Genomic DNA, 21,534 nt, shown 5'->3' with positions numbered 1-21,534 from the left:
CAGCCTTTGGCGTTTAGTCATGCCAGCCACATGACCACAGAGACATGTTTGGACTGGCTGTTCGGCTTTGAAACCAAGATGAGCACCACTCCTAGAGTCAGGAACGACTAGCACATATGTGCGAGGGGAACCTTTACGTTTAGGTTTGAGTCACCCTGAGATATTGGATCCAAATTGAAGGGGGTTTGATCCAAATTGAAGGGGGTTGAAGGTGGATCCCCCTTGGAAACTTAAAATTGGCAACTATGAACCATCCAGCCGGAGGATTTTAATCTTCTTACAGGGTCACACAACTGTCTTTCCAGTTCTCATTGTTTTTTTAATTTTGCAGGGGAAACGTTTGACTATTTGCCATATATTGCATTGATTTGTAAATATCTCTTTCCTTTTTTTTTAAGTGGTCTAAAAGTAACCAGAAGAAAGTTTTTAAAAAATGCAACATCATGGAAAACTTTCTTTTAAGTACACTTAGAGCATCTGCACCAAAGACAAATTCCTTGTGTGTCCAATAACACTTGGCCAATAAATTATTCTATTCTATATTCTGTTGTATTCTATCTTTTAACTATTTGCAATCTATTGCATTTATTTCTAAAAGAAAAAAATTGATAGCGGAAACATTAAGAATTCTTTTTAATTTTATTGACATTTTCCTATATAAGAACGTTTTATGAATATTCTCACGCTCGTTTTATTCCCATCCTACAATAAAACCCCTCCGGGCAGCCCCGCCCCTTTTCTTTTCTGCGCAGGCGCCTCGGGAGATTCCAGCCAACCCGCGGTGTTCGATCGCGAGCCGGAAGAGGCGGCTGCCTCTTTTCTCCTTCGGGAGCCGGGCGGAAGCGCCCTTTCGCTTCCGGTGTCGGGCGGAAGTAGTGGCGACTGCGTGCGCAGGAGATTCTCTTACTCTCCGGGTAGTATGAGGGGCAAGAGGCGGCGGCGCTGGCGGAGGTTTCGCGAGGGGAGGACGGAGAGCGGCTGAGCCCGGCGGAGGCTGCCGAGCGGGGAGAGAAGGTGCGGGCCACAAGGCGGGGGAGGAGGGGGAGGACTCGGGGATGGGTGGGGGTCTTTCGCTCCCCCCTCCTTTTGTGTCGCCTACTACTTCACAACAGCCCTGTGAGGTAGGCCAGACACGAGGAGTCGTGTCTTCTATCTGGCTCTGCGCGATGGGGTTTTGTTGGCCATCCAAGGCCGAAGCTGGAAGGGTAGCTGGTCTTGCCAGAACTCGAGGCCCTGGTTCTACTACAACTCCCATCCTCCCCAGCACCAGGCTGCATTTGGGCTGCAGGAGGGTAAGTTGTCCTGCCAGAACTCGAGGCCCTGGTTCTACTACAACTCCCATCCTCCCCAGCACCAGGCTGCATTTGGGCTGCAGGAGGGTAAGTTGTCCTGCCAGAACTCGAGGCCCTGGTTCTACTACAACTCCCATCCTCCCCAGCACCAGCCTGCATTTGGGCTGCAGGAGGGTAAGTTGTCCTGCCAGAACTCGAGGCCCTGGTTCTACTACAACTCCCATCCTCCCCAGCACCAGCCTGCATTTGGGCTGCAGGAGGGTAGGTTGTCCTGCCAGAACTCGAGGCCCTGGTTCTACTACAACTCCCATCCTCCCCAACACCAGCCTGCATTTGGGCTGCAGGAGGGTAGGTTGTCCTGCCAGAACTCGAGGCCCTGGTTCTACTACAACTCCCATCCTCCCCAGCACCAGGCTGCATTTGGGCTGCAGGAGGGTAGGTTGTCCTGCCAGAACTCGAGGCCCTGGTTCTACTACAACTCCCATCCTCCCCAGCACCAGGCTGCATTTGGGCTGCAGGAGGGTAGGTTGTCCTGCCAGAACTCGAGGCCCTGGTTCTACTACAACTCCCATCCTCCCCAGCACCAGCCTGCATTTGGGCTGCAGGAGGGTAAGTTGTCCTGCCAGAACTCGAGGCCCTGGTTCTACTACAACTCCCATCCTCCCCAGCACCAGGCTGCATTTGGGCTGCAGGAGGGTAGGTTGTCCTGCCAGAACTCGAGGCCCTGGTTCTACTACAACTCCCATCCTCCCCAGCACCAGGCTGCATTTGGGCTGCAGGAGGGTAGGTTGTCCTGCCAGAACTCGAGGCCCTGGTTCTACTACAACTCCCATCCTCCCCAGCACCAGCCTGCATTTGGGCTGCAGGAGGGTAAGTTGTCCTGCCAGAACTCGAGGCCCTGGTTCTACTACAACTCCCATCCTCCCCAGCACCAGGCTGCATTTGGGCTGCAGGAGGGTAGGTTGTCCTGCCAGAACTCGAGGCCCTGGTTCTACTACAACTCCCATCCTCCCCAGCACCAGGCTGCATTTGGGCTGCAGGAGGGTAGGTTGTCCTGCCAGAACTCGAGGCCCTGGTTCTACTACAACTCCCATCCTCCCCAGCACCAGGCTGCATTTGGGCTGCAGGAGGGTAGGTTGTCCTGCCAGAACTCGAGGCCCTGGTTCTACTACAACTCCCATCCTCCCCAGCACCAGGCTGCATTTGGGCTGCAGGAGGGTAGGTTGTCCTGCCAGAACTCGAGGCCCTGGTTCTACTACAACTCCCATCCTCCCCAGCACCAGCCTGCATTTGGGCTGCAGGAGGGTAAGTTGTCCTGCCAGAACTCGAGGCCCTGGTTCTACTACAACTCCCATCCTCCCCAGCACCAGGCTGCATTTGGGCTGCAGGAGGGTAGGTTGTCCTGCCAGAACTCGAGGCCCTGGTTCTACTACAACTCCCATCCTCCCCAGCACCAGCCTGCATTTGGGCTGCAGGAGGGTAGGTTGTCCTGCCAGAACTCGAGGCCCTGGTTCTACTACAACTCCCATCCTCCCCAGCACCAGCCTGCATTTGGGCTGCAGGAGGGTAGGTTGTCCTGCCAGAACTCGAGGCCCTGGTTCTACTACAACTCCCATCCTCCCCAGCACCAGCCTGCATTTGGGCTGCAGGAGGGTAGGTTGTCCTGCCAGAACTCGAGGCCCTGGTTCTACTACAACTCCCATCCTCCCCAGCACCAGGCTGCATTTGGGCTGCAGGAGGGTAGGTTGTCCTGCCAGAACTCGAGGCCCTGGTTCTACTACAACTCCCATCCTCCCCAGCACCAGGCTGCATTTGGGCTGCAGGAGGGTAGGTTGTCCTGCCAGAACTCGAGGCCCTGGTTCTACTACAACTCCCATCCTCCCCAGCACCAGCCTGCATTTGGGCTGCAGGAGGGTAAGTTGTCCTGCCAGAACTCGAGGCCCTGGTTCTACTACAACTCCCATCCTCCCCAGCACCAGGCTGCATTTGGGCTGCAGGAGGGTAGGTTGTCCTGCCAGAACTCGAGGCCCTGGTTCTACTACAACTCCCATCCTCCCCAGCACCAGCCTGCATTTGGGCTGCAGGAGGGTAAGTTGTCCTGCCAGAACTCGAGGCCCTGGTTCTACTACAACTCCCATCCTCCCCAGCACCAGGCTGCATTTGGGCTGCAGGAGGGTAGGTTGTCCTGCCAGAACTCGAGGCCCTGGTTCTACTACAACTCCCATCCTCCCCAGCACCAGCCTGCATTTGGGCTGCAGGAGGGTAGGTTGTCCTGCCAGAACTCGAGGCCCTGGTTCTACTACAACTCCCATCCTCCCCAGCACCAGGCTGCATTTGGGCTGCAGGAGGGTAGGTTGTCCTGCCAGAACTCGAGGCCCTGGTTCTACTACAACTCCCATCCTCCCCAGCACCAGCCTGCATTTGGGCTGCAGGAGGGTAAGTTGTCCTGCCAGAACTCGAGGCCCTGGTTCTACTACAACTCCCATCCTCCCCAGCACCAGGCTGCATTTGGGCTGCAGGAGGGTAGGTTGTCCTGCCAGAACTCGAGGCCCTGGTTCTACTACAACTCCCATCCTCCCCAGCACCAGCCTGCATTTGGGCTGCAGGAGGGTAAGTTGTCCTGCCAGAACTCGAGGCCCTGGTTCTACTACAACTCCCATCCTCCCCAGCACCAGGCTGCATTTGGGCTGCAGGAGGGTAGGTTGTCCTGCCAGAACTCGAGGCCCTGGTTCTACTACAACTCCCATCCTCCCCAGCACCAGCCTGCATTTGGGCTGCAGGAGGGTAAGTTGTCCTGCCAGAACTCGAGGCCCTGGTTCTACTACAACTCCCATCCTCCCCAGCACCAGGCTGCATTTGGGCTGCAGGAGGGTAGGTTGTCCTGCCAGAACTCGAGGCCCTGGTTCTACTACAACTCCCATCCTCCCCAGCACCAGCCTGCATTTGGGCTGCAGGAGGGTAAGTTGTCCTGCCAGAACTCGAGGCCCTGGTTCTACTACAACTCCCATCCTCCCCAGCACCAGGCTGCATTTGGGCTGCAGGAGGGTAGGTTGTCCTGCCAGAACTCGAGGCCCTGGTTCTACTACAACTCCCATCCTCCCCAGCACCAGGCTGCATTTGGGCTGCAGGAGGGTAGGTTGTCCTGCCAGAACTCGAGGCCCTGGTTCTACTACAACTCCCATCCTCCCCAGCACCAGGCTGCATTTGGGCTGCAGGAGGGTAGGTTGTCCTGCCAGAACTCGAGGCCCTGGTTCTACTACAACTCCCATCCTCCCCAGCACCAGCCTGCATTTGGGCTGCAGGAGGGTAAGTTGTCCTGCCAGAACTCGAGGCCCTGGTTCTACTACAACTCCCATCCTCCCCAGCACCAGCCTGCATTTGGGCTGCAGGAGGGTAGGTTGTCCTGCCAGAACTCGAGGCCCTGGTTCTACTACAACTCCCATCCTCCCCAGCACCAGGCTGCATTTGGGCTGCAGGAGGGTAGGTTGTCCTGCCAGAACTCGAGGCCCTGGTTCTACTACAACTCCCATCCTCCCCAGCACCAGGCTGCATTTGGGCTGCAGGAGGGTAGGTTGTCCTGCCAGAACTCGAGGCCCTGGTTCTACTACAACTCCCATCCTCCCCAGCACCAGCCTGCATTTGGGCTGCAGGAGGGTAAGTTGTCCTGCCAGAACTCGAGGCCCTGGTTCTACTACAACTCCCATCCTCCCCAGCACCAGGCTGCATTTGGGCTGCAGGAGGGTAGGTTGTCCTGCCAGAACTCGAGGCCCTGGTTCTACTACAACTCCCATCCTCCCCAGCACCAGCCTGCATTTGGGCTGCAGGAGGGTAGGTTGTCCTGCCAGAACTCGAGGCCCTGGTTCTACTACAACTCCCATCCTCCCCAGCACCAGGCTGCATTTGGGCTGCAGGAGGGTAGGTTGTCCTGCCAGAACTCGAGGCCCTGGTTCTACTACAACTCCCATCCTCCCCAGCACCAGCCTGCATTTGGGCTGCAGGAGGGTAAGTTGTCCTGCCAGAACTCGAGGCCCTGGTTCTACTACAACTCCCATCCTCCCCAGCACCAGGCTGCATTTGGGCTGCAGGAGGGTAGGTTGTCCTGCCAGAACTCGAGGCCCTGGTTCTACTACAACTCCCATCCTCCCCAGCACCAGCCTGCATTTGGGCTGCAGGAGGGTAAGTTGTCCTGCCAGAACTCGAGGCCCTGGTTCTACTACAACTCCCATCCTCCCCAGCACCAGGCTGCATTTGGGCTGCAGGAGGGTAGGTTGTCCTGCCAGAACTCGAGGCCCTGGTTCTACTACAACTCCCATCCTCCCCAGCACCAGCCTGCATTTGGGCTGCAGGAGGGTAAGTTGTCCTGCCAGAACTCGAGGCCCTGGTTCTACTACAACTCCCATCCTCCCCAGCACCAGCCTGCATTTGGGCTGCAGGAGGGTAGGTTGTCCTGCCAGAACTCGAGGCCCTGGTTCTACTACAACTCCCATCCTCCCCAGCACCAGCCTGCATTTGGGCTGCAGGAGGGTAAGTTGTCCTGCCAGAACTCGAGGCCCTGGTTCTACTACAACTCCCATCCTCCCCAGCACCAGGCTGCATTTGGGCTGCAGGAGGGTAGGTTGTCCTGCCAGAACTCGAGGCCCTGGTTCTACTACAACTCCCATCATCCCCAGCACCAGGCTGCATTTGGGCTGCAGGAGGGTAGGTTGTCCTTCCAGAACTCGAGGCCCTGGTTCTACTACAACTCCCATCCTCCCCAGCACCTGGCTGCATTTGGGCTGCAGGGGGGTAGGTTGTCCTGCCAGAACTCGAGGCCCTGGTTCTACTACAACTCCCATCCTCCCCAGAATAAATAACACTGGTTGGTTATCCTGGTGGATTCATCAAAATCAAATGATTTTCACTTTCATGGTCAGATGCCAATCTTACATTGCGATTTATTTTTAATTTTTTTTAGGATTTTCAGACATGTTGGCTGAGGATGAATTTCTGAGATCGCCGCCAAGGAAGACGGTCAGATTCGGCGGTACCTTGGCAGAGATCCTACTGAAATACCAACAGGTAAATGCTGTAGGGTGGAGTTTGCAAGGAAAAAAAACCATCAAATGTATGGAATGTGTTCATAACATTTTTCTCTTTTTAACATTAGTAATTCATCCTCGAGGAATTGTTTCATCTTTGTTTTTCTCCACTGATGAGGGAATTATTACTATATCTGGGGAAAAGGTTTTGTGGAATTCTTTAGAATCATCATCATTTAACGGCACCATAATCCCTTGAGGGGTGGAGTCTGGGCAACTTGATGGCAACTAGCAGAGTGTTTTAATGGCGGGATGCCCTTCCTGTTGCCAATGTGGAGTTTTATATATTCTAATTGTGCCCAGAGAGAGAAATATCTGCCTCTCCCTAGGATCGAACTCACAGCCTTCTGATTGTGAGGCAAGAGCTCCGCTTCTAGGCCACCGCACCACTCCTCGTGGAGTTCTTTATGCAGGTTGCAAGTTTTCTCTTTCAGGGCAAGACCACTGAGTTTGATCTGCTGAAACATCAGCTGTTGGATCCAGACATAAAAGTAAGATATCTATAATGTTCAAATACTCTGGAATGCCTCCTTAGATTTAAGAAAGAATGGAATAAATAACTTGAACTGCGAGGTCCTTGATGCTCTCTGAGCTTGGTTGTTTTCTTGTAGACATTTTATTAGAACCTCCGTGCTAGAAGGGAGACAGAGCAAACCTCCCTCCCTCCTAGCACTGATGATATTACCTAGTTGGATGTTCTGACCCCTTCCTCCGTCCAGTAACAAATGCCGAGACAAGGCTTAACTGGAATTCTACAGCACTTTATTAGCAGGAAATCTTGGTGGCTGAAAGCCCAAGCATAAACAAACACATAAGAACCTTGGCAGCAACTCAGACTTCGACAGAGACAGATAACAGCTTCTCCAGCGTTAAGAATGAAGTTGAATCCTGCAAAGCAGACTCCTCCCCGAGTCCCTCCTTAAATACAATCTTGAGAGGAGCCTAATTACAACCAGCTGGGTCCAATTATCTTTTGTAACTGCGTAGCTGCTTTTTCCCTGGATCTGCCCGGCGTTGCCGGGCATCCAGGACCACCTCCCTTGTCTCCTCAACACTGCTCCAAGGCCTGACGTCATGAGCACACTCCCTTCGGCTCTCACCGCTGCTCCATGCCTCAGGCGCCTCTTGGTGGCCAACCAGCCTCTCTGCGCCCTGCTCGGAGTCGGAACCCTATCCAGGGTCCTCCACCTCTTCCAGAGCCAACTCATAAGGCCCCTCGCTGTCGGAGTCTGTTTGCAGCTCCTACGGCTCCTGCTGGGCCACAACAGTTGGGTAATCAAAACAACGAAGCTCAGAGAATACCAAGGACCCCACAAAACTTTAACTCTTCTGCTGTTTTAAAATTAAAACTGATCTATCTAGCTGACACACTTAAGTTATGACAAGCAATGTGTGAGCAAAATGTGGCAGGCTATTGGTCTTTATCTTAAAAACAAACTAACCTCCCCCCCCCCCCCGCCCAGCTAAAACCTAAAAGCCAATATGATTCAGTAATTAACATATGATGGCTTCTATTTTTAGGATGACCAGATTATTAACTGGCTCTCTGAATTCCGGTCTTCTGTTACATTTTTGACCAAGGAGTTTGAACAACTAATTACCATCCTATTGGTAAGAATTCTCTGGTTGCACTGGGTGCGCTTTTTCCTTTGGATTTTGGGGGGGGAAGGGGGAGGCACAACAGATGCTTCAACTTCTGATCCTGTTGTCTCTAAAAACGCAGAAAGTGCCATGGTTGAGAAGAAGCCAGTCTGTGGTGGAGGAATATCTCGCTTTCCTGAGTAATTTAGTGTCTGCTCAGACAATCTATCTCAGGCCATGCCTGCAAATGATCGTTTCGCATTTTGTACCCCGTAAGTATTTTTTTTCCCCAGTTTTACTGAAAGAAATAGAAAATATTTTTTCCCAGAATTTTTTTTAAATATTTTTTGTTCTCTTACATACCATTTTAAGCATGCATTCACATAATTATTTTTCTTCTTTACATTTGTCGTTCTTATACATTTATTATTTCATTTAATAGGTTATATTATACAGTTTGGGTTGCTTTATTTACCATCCCTTCCACCTTATTTTCCTTTTATTTCTCCCTCCCTCCCTTCTCTACTTTCTTCCTTCCTCCTCTCCTTCCCCTTCCTTCTTCCCTTACCTTTCTCCTACTCTTCCTCTTCCCCTTCCTACCCTCTCTCCTTCTCTTTCTCTCCCTTCCTCCTCTCCTTCCCCTTCCTTCTTCCCTTACCTTTCTCCTACTCTTCCTCTTCCCCTTCCTACCCTCTCTCCTTCTCTTTCTCTCCCTTCCTCCTCTCCTTCCCCTTCCTTCTTCCCTTACCTTTCTCCTACTCTTCCTCTTCCCCTTCCTACCCTCTCTCCTTCTCTTCCTCTCTCTTCCATCCTCTCCTTACCTTTTTCTTCTTTCCCCCCGTCTTACTTTCATTCTCTCCTCCCTTTCTTTTAAGAAATAGAAAATATTTTAATAGGCCCCCCCCCCAAAAAAAAATCAACCATCACCCCTAAGAACACAACTACTCCACTTAAAAAAGAAGAAACAGGAAACAGAAAGATTCTCTGTATACATCACCTCAAATAGAATGAATCTACTTTGGAGGAGGGAAAAATAATTCTTCAGTATTACAAATAATAATAATAAAATCTGTCTTGAAGGGTCCTTGCTGCTCTCTGACATCATCAGAGCTAGCCAATAATAATGATAATAATAGTAATAATTTGTCTTGCCAAAAAACGTACTAATTCATTTTTTGATTAAGATATAAAATTGCCTTTTTGCCCAGAGTAATAATAGCAGTTGTGGTTTCTCATTTGTTTATTTTGGAATTAATAATAGGAATTCAAGGCAAGGAAATGGAGCTTGGGTTCAAAGCCTCCAAGGCTCTGTGGAAGACGACTGTAAAGCTGTTAAGAAAAGCTGTGTTTCTGATTGATTCATTTATTCATTCATTCATTCATTGTAAAATGCTCTGCAAGGCTTTTTTTGTTGTTGTTTATGATCAACAAGATAACTATAAGCCCCTCTGTTTCTACCCAGCCCGAATAACCATCCGGGAGAATGATGTGGACATCTCCGATTCAGATGACGATGAAAGTGAGTACTTCTGTTTTTGCTATCGGCTGCCTTTAGAGTCAGACATCAGTGAGGCAGACGAGCAGCTGGAGCCTGTTCCCAGTGTGCACATGGGCAACTGCCAGACGAAGGAAACAGCCAAAGAACAGGGGTTGACTTGGGAGTAAGGCCACAGGTGGACAATGAGCGGCCCCCTCCTAGAGGAAATAAAGGAGGAGCGAAAGGGGAGTGGAGTTTGCAGGAGACCATTCGTTCGCTTCATTGGTTCGTGATTCTCCGAGACTCCTTGCCAAGTTGTGCAGATCTCGGCCTGGCAGCTCTCCAAGCCAGATGAGGTCTGGGACTGTAAATCCTCCCTTGAAAGACTGCTGGAGGTGAATGAGCAGAATTGACAGTCAGTTAATAAAAGCGGATTTTGTCAGGACAAGGAGTTTGCTTCATGCTCTTGGGAAGCCTAGGCCAGAACAGAAGGTCTTGACCACGGCTGAAGTAGAAATCTAGTTGTGTCCATGAACTTTCTGGGTTAATAGGTTGCTTTTCTCTCTGCAGATGTTGTCGAGAGCTTCACCACCTGCCACAGAGCATTGCAGACCATTGTGAAATATGTCCCTTTGTAAGTTAAATATCTTTCTGGGCCGGGGGAAGACAGTGTGTAACAAAAGCTGCTTTTTGGTTGCCCGCAGATAGGAGTGGTAGAACCTGGGGGTGGAGTGAAAAGGGGAATCAGCCTAGAAATCCTACATAGTCACAAGAACTTAATCCAACGCTGCTTGAGTGGGTTCCACCACAAAACCGCGCCCGACTAAACCGCATCACTGACGTCAACAGGGCGACAATAGCGCGGAGACAGAACCACGCTGTAAACCCCAAACCTAAAATTAACCCCTAAACCTAACCCCCCTAAACCTAATCCTAAACCTAACCCTTACCTTAAGTTGAATTGGCTTGCTTTCAAAGCGCTATTTAAAGCGCCCTTCTTTCTCCGCGCTGGCTGTTGTCACCCTGTTGATGACGTCAGCAACGCGGTTTAATCGGGCGCGGTTTTGACGTGTCACGGCTTGAGTGCTGTTTAATTCATCTAATTCTAACAAGGTGTCAACGTGTTAGTTGAGAGGATTCCTGCACATAGGCTTTTCAACAATGAAATCAGTTTAATTGAAGCTTCACAGTTGGGCCTAGTCTTTCACACTTGACATTACATTGCCCCATCCAGACAGGATTCTAGAAAGTATCAGCAATGCCCGGCCATGTGCTAAGGTAGGAAACACGTGAATTTTGTTCTTGTTACCGTGTTTCCTCGAAAATAAGACAGGGTCTTATTTTCTCACACACCCCACCCCCAAAATAAGCACTTGGCCTTATTTTTGGAGAGGTCTTATTATTTTTGAGGTGCAGGATGCAGCAAGCATGGTCATTTCACGGTTGCTGTGTCGCAATATTTTCAGGGAGGGCTTATTTTGGGGGGAAGGATTGTTTTAGCACATGCGCTCAAAAGCTCGATTGGGCTTATTATCCGGGGAGGTCTTATTTTCGGGGAAATGGAAGCTATGAAGTCATGTCTGACCTATAGCAACCCCATGGAAAATGTTCCTCCAGGTCTTCCTGTCCTCTATCATCCTTCGGAGTCCATTTAATCTCACGCTGACTGCTTCAATCACTCCATCCAGCCACCTCCTTCTCTATCATCCCCTCCTTCTTCTTTTGCCCTCAATCTTTCCCAGCATGAGGCTCTTCATGTATCACATGAATATCCCTCCCTATAAACATATTATTATTATTATTAAAAGAACAAACCCCTGACTTCTCACCACAAACGCAATCCTCTACATATCCATGATGTGGCCTCACCCTCTCCAGCGTTAAGTCCTGGTCACCCGGATATTGCCACTCTGTGCTGCATCTTCAAAGCAAACGTTTTATTTTTTTTCTTATTTATTATTAAGCAAATTTATACGCTCACCCAATTCTCACACAGGGGACTCTGGGCAGCTAATTAAACATTCGCAACAATAAAAACTCACAACCCCATCCATGGCAGCAGCAACACAATCAGATCAACCACTTAACTGGCCCCTCCTGCATTCGTGATCCCTAAGCCCACTGACAAAACCACGTTTCCAGGGTGTTGTTTTTTTTTGAAAAGCAAATCATACATTGGGGGAAAATGACGTTCCATAGAGAAGGAGAAACCGGTAAACACAATCAGAATCCTCAAACATGCATAGGACAGACAGGAACAGTCTTATCTATCTGATCTCATAGTCTAGAAACTATCTGTTTCTAGACTATGAATTGATTGCGGTGTGATCACTTCTGGAAGCACTTTCCCAAGATTGCTGCATCTGTGTTTTGCTCTTCTACGCTCTTTAAACCTTGTTTGTAGTCCACACAACAAACTAAATAAAAGGATGGTTTTGCTTATCTATGGCTTATATTTTCTGTGTTGTAGGACACCGCAATTTCTCATGCCAGTGCTGGCTGAAAAATTTCCCTTTATTAACAAGTCAGAAAGAACCTTAGTAAGTACCCGATTTTCTGGAAATGAAGATTCTTTCGTGCTTTTGGTCTCTGCTGCTCGTTTAATTAAAAGGCAAAAAAATCTGTTGGTGGAAAATCTCGATGGCTCAGAAACAGACTGGTGGTCCATCCCTTCCTCCTGACGCCGTCTTCTCCTTTGGATATTTAATTATTAGTTTTGCTTATCTTTGCTAAGCCCAATGTGTTTGGTTTGGCCACAGCATAACTTATGGCTTAGCATGTGTGAAATTAACAAATTGCAACTTAAGAAACGTTAAATGAATCCCAGTTGCTTTCTCAGATAAAATACCTCTGATGATATATTGTGTTTGAGCAGTATGATAAAAACTGGATTTTAAGGAATGCTGTATTTAAATATGTGATGATTCTAAACTAGGATATAAAAACCCAAGGTCCTAAGATTTGTTTCTCTTAGTTTTCTAGATGTGATTTCTAAAATTCCTTGACAGTGTTTTCATGGGAAATTCTTCCATTTCAGCAATGTTATCTCCATAATTTGCTGCGAATAAGCGTATATATCCCAGCGTTGAGGCATGACATTTTGGAGCTGGTTGTTGAGAAGCTGCTAAAAATTGATGTAAGTACAAAATGTTGCAAATTGGGGTTTTTATAAAGGGTCTCCATAGTTCCCCTTGTGAAAACTGGTTTAACTTTGCAAACTTCATATTCCTTCAGTAAATGATGCTGCTATGTTTGTATTTACTGAGCTGTTGGGCAATGAGATAAGGAATATACTTGCTATATACATTGATAAAGGAGAATATTTGTCACTCTGGGTTGAAATGAGGAGTCCTTGGTGTTCTCTGAGCTTGTTTGTTTTCTTGCAGACGTCTGATGAACCAAACTAGGTAACATAATCAGTGTTGCAAGGAGTGAGGTTTGCTCTTGATTCCTGGAACACTCTTCTCTAGCACTGATGATGTTACCTAATTTGGGTAATGAAAAGTCTGCAAGAAAACAACAAAGTTCAGAGGGTACCAAGGACCTCTCACTTGTTATACACTTCTATACCTTAACTATAACTTCAGAAATACTCAAGCCCATCCCATTTTAATTCAACAGGTAAGCGCCCCAAGAAAAGATATTGAAGCTGCCGAAGAAGAAGAAGAGGGAAACGGTGAGAAGGGACTCTTCAATATGGTAAATTTGCTCATTAAACGGTATTAAGATTATTCTAAATCTTACAGGCCAAAGAGCTTTTTTAGCTCTTTAAGAATAGTTTCTTATCAGGAAATGTAGCCAGTTTTTAATCTCATTGTTGATTCCCATTGTTGCTTTGAAGTTCTCTTACTCAAATTGTAACTACCATATTTTTGGAATATAAGATGCTGCGAAGTATAAGACGCACCTAGGTTTTGGGGAGGAAAACAAGATGGTGATGGGGAATCTGCCTCCCAGCAATTTGTCTCCTTGTAGCAAACAGTACAGACGATATACACTGTTTGTGGTGTTGCATTTCAAACTATACTTGCTGTTAAACTTGCGTGACCCGTCAAAACCGCGGTCCACAAAAGCGCGATCGACGAAAGCGCGCATTTGACGTCATCACAGCGCGACGAAAAAAATTAAAAATTGAAATAAAAATAAAATTAAAGCAAGCCGATTCACATAAAGGTAAGGGTTAGGGTTAGGGTTAGGTTAAGGGTTAGGGTTAGGTTTAGAGCGTTAGGGTTATGTTTAGCGTTAGATTAAGGGTTAGGTTTAGGGTTAGATTTAGGGTTAGGTTAAGGGTTAGGTTTAGCGTTAGGTTTAGCGTTAGGTTTGGGGGGGTTAGGGTAAGGTTTTCGCTTTATTTTTACATTTTTCGATCACAGCGCGATGTTTTCGTCGTGCTGTGATGACGTCAAATGCGCGCTTTCGTCGACCGCGATTTTGTCGTCCGCAGTTTTGTGGTGGAACCTAAAATTGATGTAGCTTTCTGGAAGTATACGTGATTTTTTGCTATTTAAAAGAAGATACAATAGCACTGGGCCTCTTCAGATAGAACATAGAACATAACATAGAATAAGAATAAAATATAGAATAGAATAATTAGAGTAGAATAGAATATTAGAGTAGAAAATAGAATGGAACGGAATAAGGTTAGAATAGAATAGAATAGAATAATGGAATGAAGAATAGAATAGAACAGAACAGAGTAGAACAGAATAGAATAGCAGAACATAGGAGTTGGAAGAGACCTTGAAGGTCATCTAGTCCAACCCCCTCTCCCCCCCCCCCGCCCAAGCAGGAGACCCTACACCGTTTCTGACAGATGGCAGTCCAGCCTCTTCTTGAAAGCTTCCAGAGATGAAACCTCCCACAACTTCTGAAGGCAACTTCTGTTCCGTTGGTTGATTATTCCCACTCTCAGAAAGTGAGTGAACTGCTGTTAAGTTTGAGGACTACCTATATTTAGCCGGGTTTTGATTTTTTTAACAGGATGAAGATGGGGAGAATATGGAGAAGAGTGAACTCATGGCTCATCCCATTGCAGAACGCCTCGACATCTTGATGATCGTGATGTTTTCCTACATTAAAGATGTATGCTACGTTAATGGTAATAAACCTGGGGCAGTTTCCCAGGGTTATTTGGCAGTGCTGAGCTGAGCATTTGGGCTTAATGTAGGCGCCCACTTGAAAGGAATTCCTGGATGATGTTTGTAGTGTTATTGCCATAATTCATAATTTGGGCATGTAAATGGAAAACATGTCATCCTTTAACTCCACGGTTTTTGCTCCTCTTAATCCCATTCAAGTTCTTCTAATTAAGGACAGTCAATCTTTCCCCGTTCATGATTTTCAGAGGATGTGCCTAATAGATGTATTAATGATAGAACATTCAGCCTCCGGGAGCTGCACGAAGCCACAGCCTTTTTTAAAAGCTCCTCATTTTTCTTAGAATTTAATTCTCGCAACATGAATGTTTTTTATTCCTAGGGAAAATTGATGTTGGCAACACCAAAGACTTATACCGAGACCTTGTGGCTATCTTTGATAAGCTGATTTTAACCACCCACGGATCATGTCATGTGCAGTTCATCATGTTCTACCTCTCTAGTTTCAGATTGGTAAGTAGTCAACTTTAATTCCCTTCCTTCTTATGTCTCCTCCCGCACCTTAACTAGATCTTCCTATCTCCATCTCCAAGGAAATGTTAAACTGGCTAAAACTTACCAAGTTACCTTCTGCTATTGCCCTCACCCAAAATCCCTGAGAGAATACAGTTGATTTTGGTTTAATTGGACAAGAAGTACATTAGGAACTACCCTGTTTCCCTGAAAATAAGATCTCCTTGAATAATAATAAGCCCAATCGGGCATTTGAGCGCATGCACTAAAATAAGCCCTCCCCCGAAAATATTGCAACACAGCGGCAGTCATGAGGTGACCACACTTGCCACCTCCTGCACCTCAAAAATAACCTTTAGTCACCTCCTGCACCTCAAAAATAATAACCTTTAGTTAACTACAATAATAACAATGAAATGTTAATGGACAATATTTAATGATACATACAGGTGTGTTACTGGGCGGGGGGGGGGGGAATGCTTAGATATCTTACTTAACCGAATTAATTTTAGAACATGTCATAAAGGTGTAATGGTATTGGAGATCTATTGAAATTGCAAATGAACGCCAGTAGGTGGTTGTGTCTTCTAATATAAATGATTCTAGATAAAAACATGTTTAAACAATGGTAACCAAATGAGAATTATGGTACAGGGATAGTAAAATATATAACTTTTATTTCTTGAATTAAAATGTACAACATGTTTTGAATGAAGTATATGTAAAGACAGTGAAAGAAACGCACGGAATGTATTTGTAACCAATCGATACGCTTTCAGCAAGATGTAATGAAAGATGATTTTTTTTTCTTTTTTTTTTCTTTTTGTTTAACTAAAACAATAAAAAAAATTCTCAAAAATAATAATAATAATAAGACCTCCCCGAAAATAAGGGCAAGCGCTTCTTTCAGGGGGTTAAAAGAAAATAAGACCCTTTCTTATTTTTGGGAAAACATGGTATCCGGAAGTTAGTCGGAAGTCAATACTTTTTTCCCTACCTTTCCCCACTTCTCTCTCCCCCTTCCCTCTCACTGCTCTTTTATTTACTTTTGTATTTTGCATTTTATAATACTCTATAACCTAATTTTAAAAATGTTTGGAAGTGGAAAAAAAAAAGAAGAAGTACATTGGGAACTATAGATGTATTTAATCCCCGATCTGTTCCTTTGAAATGGTTTATTGTTCTATTAATTTACTTCTGAACACCTTTTCATTTTGATTCCTTTTTATTGTTGTAAGCCACCTGGAGAATTCCCACAGCGAGACAGGGGCCAAATAAATTTAACAAATAAATAAAATAAACCTGGGATTCCGACTCCCAATTATTTATAGTTAATCTTTTCCCCTGACTGACCGACTGATACTTGTGGCCACTGCCCCAGCCTTAATAGCTCTGTATGTCCTCCAGGTAATTGCAGAGGCTTTTGTGGAGCATCTCTGGAAAAAGCTACAGAATCCCAACGTTCCTGCTGTAATCCGGCAAACCACCGGGAACTACATTGGCAGCTTTTTGGCACGGGCCAAGTTTATCCCCATTGTGTAAGTACTCATATTTTTTGGACTACAAGACACACCTAAATTTACAGGAGAAAAACAAGAAAAAAACAGTTTTTGACCTTCGCGTTTTCGCCCTCTCAGGCCTCCAAAAACACTCTGCACTGCTTTGCACAGCCTGTTTCACCCTAAACGGGCCCATTTTTGCCAAAACCATGCCCGATTTTGGGCTGCAGAATGCTTTTGGGATCCTGGGAGGGCGAAAATGTGACACGCGGAGGGCTTGGGAGCCCAAAAACAGACCCGTTTTTGGGGAAAAAACAGGCCATGGGGAGCACTGCAGAGTGCTTCTGGGGGCTGGGGAGGGCAAAAATGCGACATGTGGAATGTTTGGGAGCCCCAAAACGCCCATATTCAGTCTATAAGACGCACCTAAATTTTCATCCATTTTTAGGGCCGGGGGGGGGGGGGGAGGTGCGTCTTATGCTCCGAAGAATCCAGTAAGTCACAAGAGTGATTCTTGGATGGATTAACCTGCCTAGTAGGGCTCCATCCCAAAGATGTCAGCCCACTTCTGGTTACTTAGCCAGGTTTTGTTTTTGTGATTTAAAAATCATTTTCAGGACGGTGAAAACCTGCTTAGATCTCCTGGTCAGCTGGCTGCACACCTACATCGACAATCAGGGCACGGGGTCCCGAGCATTTTGCGACGTTGCGCTCCACGGTCCGTTCTACGCCGCCTGCCAGGCTGTATTCTACATAGTCATCTTTCGCCACAAGCAGATCCTGGATGGAAATCTCAAGAAAGGTGAGCAGACGATGTTCCCCAGACAAGCAGAAGAAGAGGTGGGCGGAACGTGTCCGTTTCTAGCCTTGGATGCAGGAGGCAAAGGACAGGCTGGACCTGTGGGGTGGAGTCAAGAGAGGAATCAGCCTAGAATCATTACATTCCCACAAACTGCCTACTTTTTCCAGTGCTGTTTTCAAACTTTTTCCAGTGATTTTGTAACTTCAAAAAAAATCACTAAAAATGAGGGTTGTAAATTGAGAACTACCTTTATGCATTTTTCTCATTGATCTACTAAGAATCTACTAAGTCAGGGGTGTCAAACTCTTATTTCATTGAGGGCCGCATCAGGGTTGTGCTTGACCTCACTCCCTTCACTCCCCCAGGGCCAGCTCGACATCAGTCACCGAGGCTCCGTTTTCAGCCGCGACAACCTCCTGCAACCCTCTGCCAGTGAAAGCGGAGCTCACCCTGCCTCCCTGAGCTCCGTTTCCACTGGCAGAGGCATTGTGGGTTGGCCCTTCGCTGTCTCTGAGGCTGGCCCGCGGGCCAGATCTAAGCACCTTGTGGGCCGGATCTAGCCCACAGGCCTTCAGTTTGACACCCCTGTGCTAAGCCAAGTTTCCCGGAGAATAGTGTCTTTTGGAAGCCTCCACAACATCAGAGCAATTTAAATGTGTTTCTGTTAGAATTGAATTTTGTGAAATGTAGCCAAGACTGAGCGTAGTATATTCCTGTGGTCTTCTGTTTTCAAGGTTTGGCCTACTTACAAAGATTAAACTTTGAGCGCATCATTCTGTGCCAGTTAAACCCCCTAAAGGTGTGCCTGCCAACCATTGTGAGTCTCTTTGCTGCCCTCACCAGGTACAATCGTTTTCTCTCTTGCAAAGTTTGTTTATTCATTAAGTGTATTTATTTGGGGTGTTTTTTCCAATATATTTTTATTATTTTTACATTTAAAACAATGCAGTACCGCGAACTCGGAGTGACTATACATTAATATTATACACAACTAATCACAACTATTGACAATTCGCCTACTTGATAGATTATCAATCCTTCTGTCCAATCACAGTATATACGGTTTGTTCCAGTCTTGTCACCTTGTCTTATACCAGTCATAAAATCTGTTCCAGACTTCAAAATATTCTGATTCCCCTTTATTTTTAAGTTCAAGAGTGAGCCTATCTGCTTCTGCACAAGCCAACACTTTTCTGATTATATCTAGCTCTGGTGGTGTGTATTTTTTCCCCAATATTGTGCATAAGTTATGTGTGCCGCAGTTAGTACATGAATAATTAAATAAAGTGTATCTTTCTTATACCCCTCTGGAATTATACCTAGGAGAAAAATTTCCAGTTTAAACAAGATTTGGTCTCCCACCATTTGTTCTAACCATGTATTTATTTGTGTCAACAATATCTCTAAAATTTGGAGCGTGTTGTAGAAGGACTCTGTCCATTTTATTGAATGCATATAGAAATGGGGCGATAGTGGGGGGGTGCATTTTTCCTTCTTTCTTATACGTTTGAAATCAGTCTCAGGCAAGGATGTCCAGCCTTGGCAACTTTAAGATCTGTGGACTCCAACTCCCAGAATTCCTCAGCCAGCCATGAGGATTCTGGGAATTGAAGTCCAGAAATCTTAAAAGTTGCCAGGATTGGACATCCTTGGTCTAAGGCATTTCTTGAATGCAAAAATGTAAAGCCATCTCATCTGTAGCTCTTGCTGTCGCTCAAACAGGGAGAAAGGATTTGATGCATCTAGAAATGTTTATTAGCCTGTTGAAGATCCAGATCTTGGCCCTACTCCATCTCCACCTTTCTAGTCTAGCCAGTCAAAGATAGAAACCTCATATTTTACTTCTCTGAACCTGGTGGAAGGAGTAGATACTTGTTTGAGAAGAAAAACTTGGCAGAAACTCTACTCTTAATTTCACTGACACCCTGGGGATCTTTTCCCAAACTTTTCAGGATTTGTCTTTGCCTCCTCAGCAAAAGGAGGAAAGCTAAGGAAAGGGAAAATAGTAGTTGTTCTGACCCAGCCTTAGCAGAAACCAGAAACAGACTCCTTGTCACAAAACGGGCCCATTTTTGCCTCCCCAAACACCCCCCCCCAATAGAAGCACTTTGCAGGCCTCTCAAACTCTCTGTTTACCCCATTTTTCACAAAAAACGGGGTGTGCAGAGGTTGTTCCTGGGGGCCGGGGAGGGCAAAATCTTTTTTTTTTTTCTTTTAAATTTTACCTCTTCAAAATCTTGGTGCGTCTTATATTCTGGTGCGTCTTGTAGTCCAAAAAATACGGTAGATGAATCAGATGGATGGCCGTTTGTGAAAATACCTTTCAAAATAACTTCTCTTTTTCTCCTTTCCTCTTCCTCTTCCCCTTCCAGGAAGTACCAAGTGGCTTTCTGTGACACCATCATTGAGAGGAACCGGAGGCAAATATTGCCAGTTGTCCGAAGCAGCTGTGGGGGGGAGTCGGTGGAGATGGTCACAAACCCCCTTGACAGTTTTTTCCCGTTCGATCCTTACATTCTCAAAAGGTACCCTCACCTTTTTAACCCTCACCTGAAATGTGATTTTTTTTTTCTGTTCTTTTCAACTCCGGTTTTTTTATTTCGTCCCTGTATTTTATCTCCTGCCACATTGGATAATATGGCATTAGCACTTATATACTGCTTTACAGTGCTTTTACGGCCCTCTCTAAGCGGTTTACAGAGTCAGCATATTGTCCCCAACAATCTGGGTTTTCATTTTACCCACCTCAGAAGAATGGAAGGCTGAGTCAAACTTGAGCCGGTCAAGATCAAACTCCTGGCAGTCAGCAGAGTTAGCCTGCAATACTGCATTCTAACCATTGTTCAGGATGGATGGATGGATGGATGGATGGATGGATGGATGGATGGATGGATGGATGGATGGAATGGATGGATGGATGGATGGATGGATGATGGATGGGATGGATGGATGATGGATTGGATGGATGATGGATGGATTGGATGGATGGATGGATGGATGGATGGATGGATGGATGGATAGATGATGGATGGATAGATGATGGATGGATGATGGATGGATGATGGATGGATGGATTGGATGGATGGATGGGCAATAGTACTTTCAACTCTCTAGAATTCCTGTTAAGCAACATCTCATATTTGTCTTTCCCTCTCCTGCCCTTCCTCTTATCCCCTCTTCCGCAGATCAAAGAACACAGTCAATCCTTTGTATCAGTTTTGGGAAGAGCAGAGTGCTGAGGACCTCAAGGAGACGCCAGAACCCATCAATGAGGTGAGCAGTTCCATTCAAGCTCCATCAGCCTGTTTCCTTGCGAAGGAAGTTTGCATCTCCCTTGGGCTGGGAAGTTGGCTGATTCCCTCACATTGGGGGGGTGGGGGTGGCTTTTTGTTGAAGGAGATCAGCTTAGATCAGCAGTGGGGAACCTGCAGCTCCCAGATGTTGTGAACTCCAGGATCTTCAGCGTCCTTGGTCCTCCTGAGGAGGTCGTTCAGCAACCATCCCACAAATCCAGGGAAAGAGCAGTGATGAAAAACGAATTGGAAAGGGCTTATGGTTTTCTTTCTTTAAAGCAGCGTGTTCAACTTCTGGCCACTTGGAGACGTGTGGACTTCAAAGCCCAGAATTCCTCAGCCAGCGCTCTCTTTCTGGGGAATTCTGCGAAGCTAAACACACATCTTGTATTCGTTGTATTCATTTTGTACAATGACAATAAAGGCTGTGCTATATCTTCAAATGGCCAAAGTTGGCAGATACTGTTTTAAGCCAGCGTATTGCCATTTCCTTTTTCATTTGTTGTGTGTTTTTGCGCAGGGCAAAGGTGAAGAGGAAGATGATTTCTTGAGGGGTGAAACTCCCCAAAATGACAGCATGATCAGCGTGACGCCGAACTCTTTCAACGCTCTTGTTCACAATTCAGAAACCAGTCTCGGATCGCCACCAGTTGAACTGCAGCTGCAGCTCTGAACTTGGGACAACAACAGTCATGTCCAACCCATAGCGACCCCATGGACAACGTTCCTCCAGGCCTTCCTGTCCTCTACCATCCTCCGGAGTCTATTTAAGCTCACACCGACTGCTTCGGTGACTCCATCCAGCCACCTCCTTCTCTGTCGTCCCCTCCCAGCGTGAGGCTCTTCTCCAGGGAGTCCTTCTTCCTTCTCATTAGGTGGCCAAAGCATTTGAGTTTCCTCTTC

General features: G+C 46.7%; 1 protein-coding gene across 1 annotated transcript; it reads left to right on the top strand.

The window, feature by feature from the left end:
• Window positions 1-859: 859 nt before the first annotated feature.
• On the top strand, window positions 860-21,310 carry RRN3 (RRN3 homolog, RNA polymerase I transcription factor). Its single transcript, XM_032231276.1, has 18 exons — window positions 860-1,014; window positions 6,247-6,350; window positions 6,805-6,861; window positions 7,892-7,981; window positions 8,094-8,223; window positions 9,414-9,470; window positions 9,999-10,062; window positions 11,899-11,968; window positions 12,466-12,564; window positions 13,050-13,127; window positions 14,409-14,526; window positions 14,907-15,037; window positions 16,445-16,575; window positions 17,154-17,338; window positions 18,073-18,181; window positions 19,711-19,863; window positions 20,524-20,611; window positions 21,152-21,310. Exons 2-18 carry the CDS (start codon window positions 6,258-6,260, stop codon window positions 21,302-21,304), a joined length of 1,806 nt encoding a protein of 601 aa, XP_032087167.1. The 5' UTR covers window positions 860-1,014; window positions 6,247-6,257; the 3' UTR covers window positions 21,305-21,310.
• Window positions 21,311-21,534: the final 224 nt, after the last annotated feature.

The sequence above is a fragment of the Thamnophis elegans genome, chromosome 14 (assembly GCF_009769535.1).
Source record: "Thamnophis elegans isolate rThaEle1 chromosome 14, rThaEle1.pri, whole genome shotgun sequence".
NCBI lineage: Eukaryota > Metazoa > Chordata > Lepidosauria > Squamata > Colubridae > Thamnophis > Thamnophis elegans.
The sequence above is the reverse complement of the archived record's forward strand: the minus strand, read 5'-3'. Positions and strand labels throughout refer to the sequence as shown.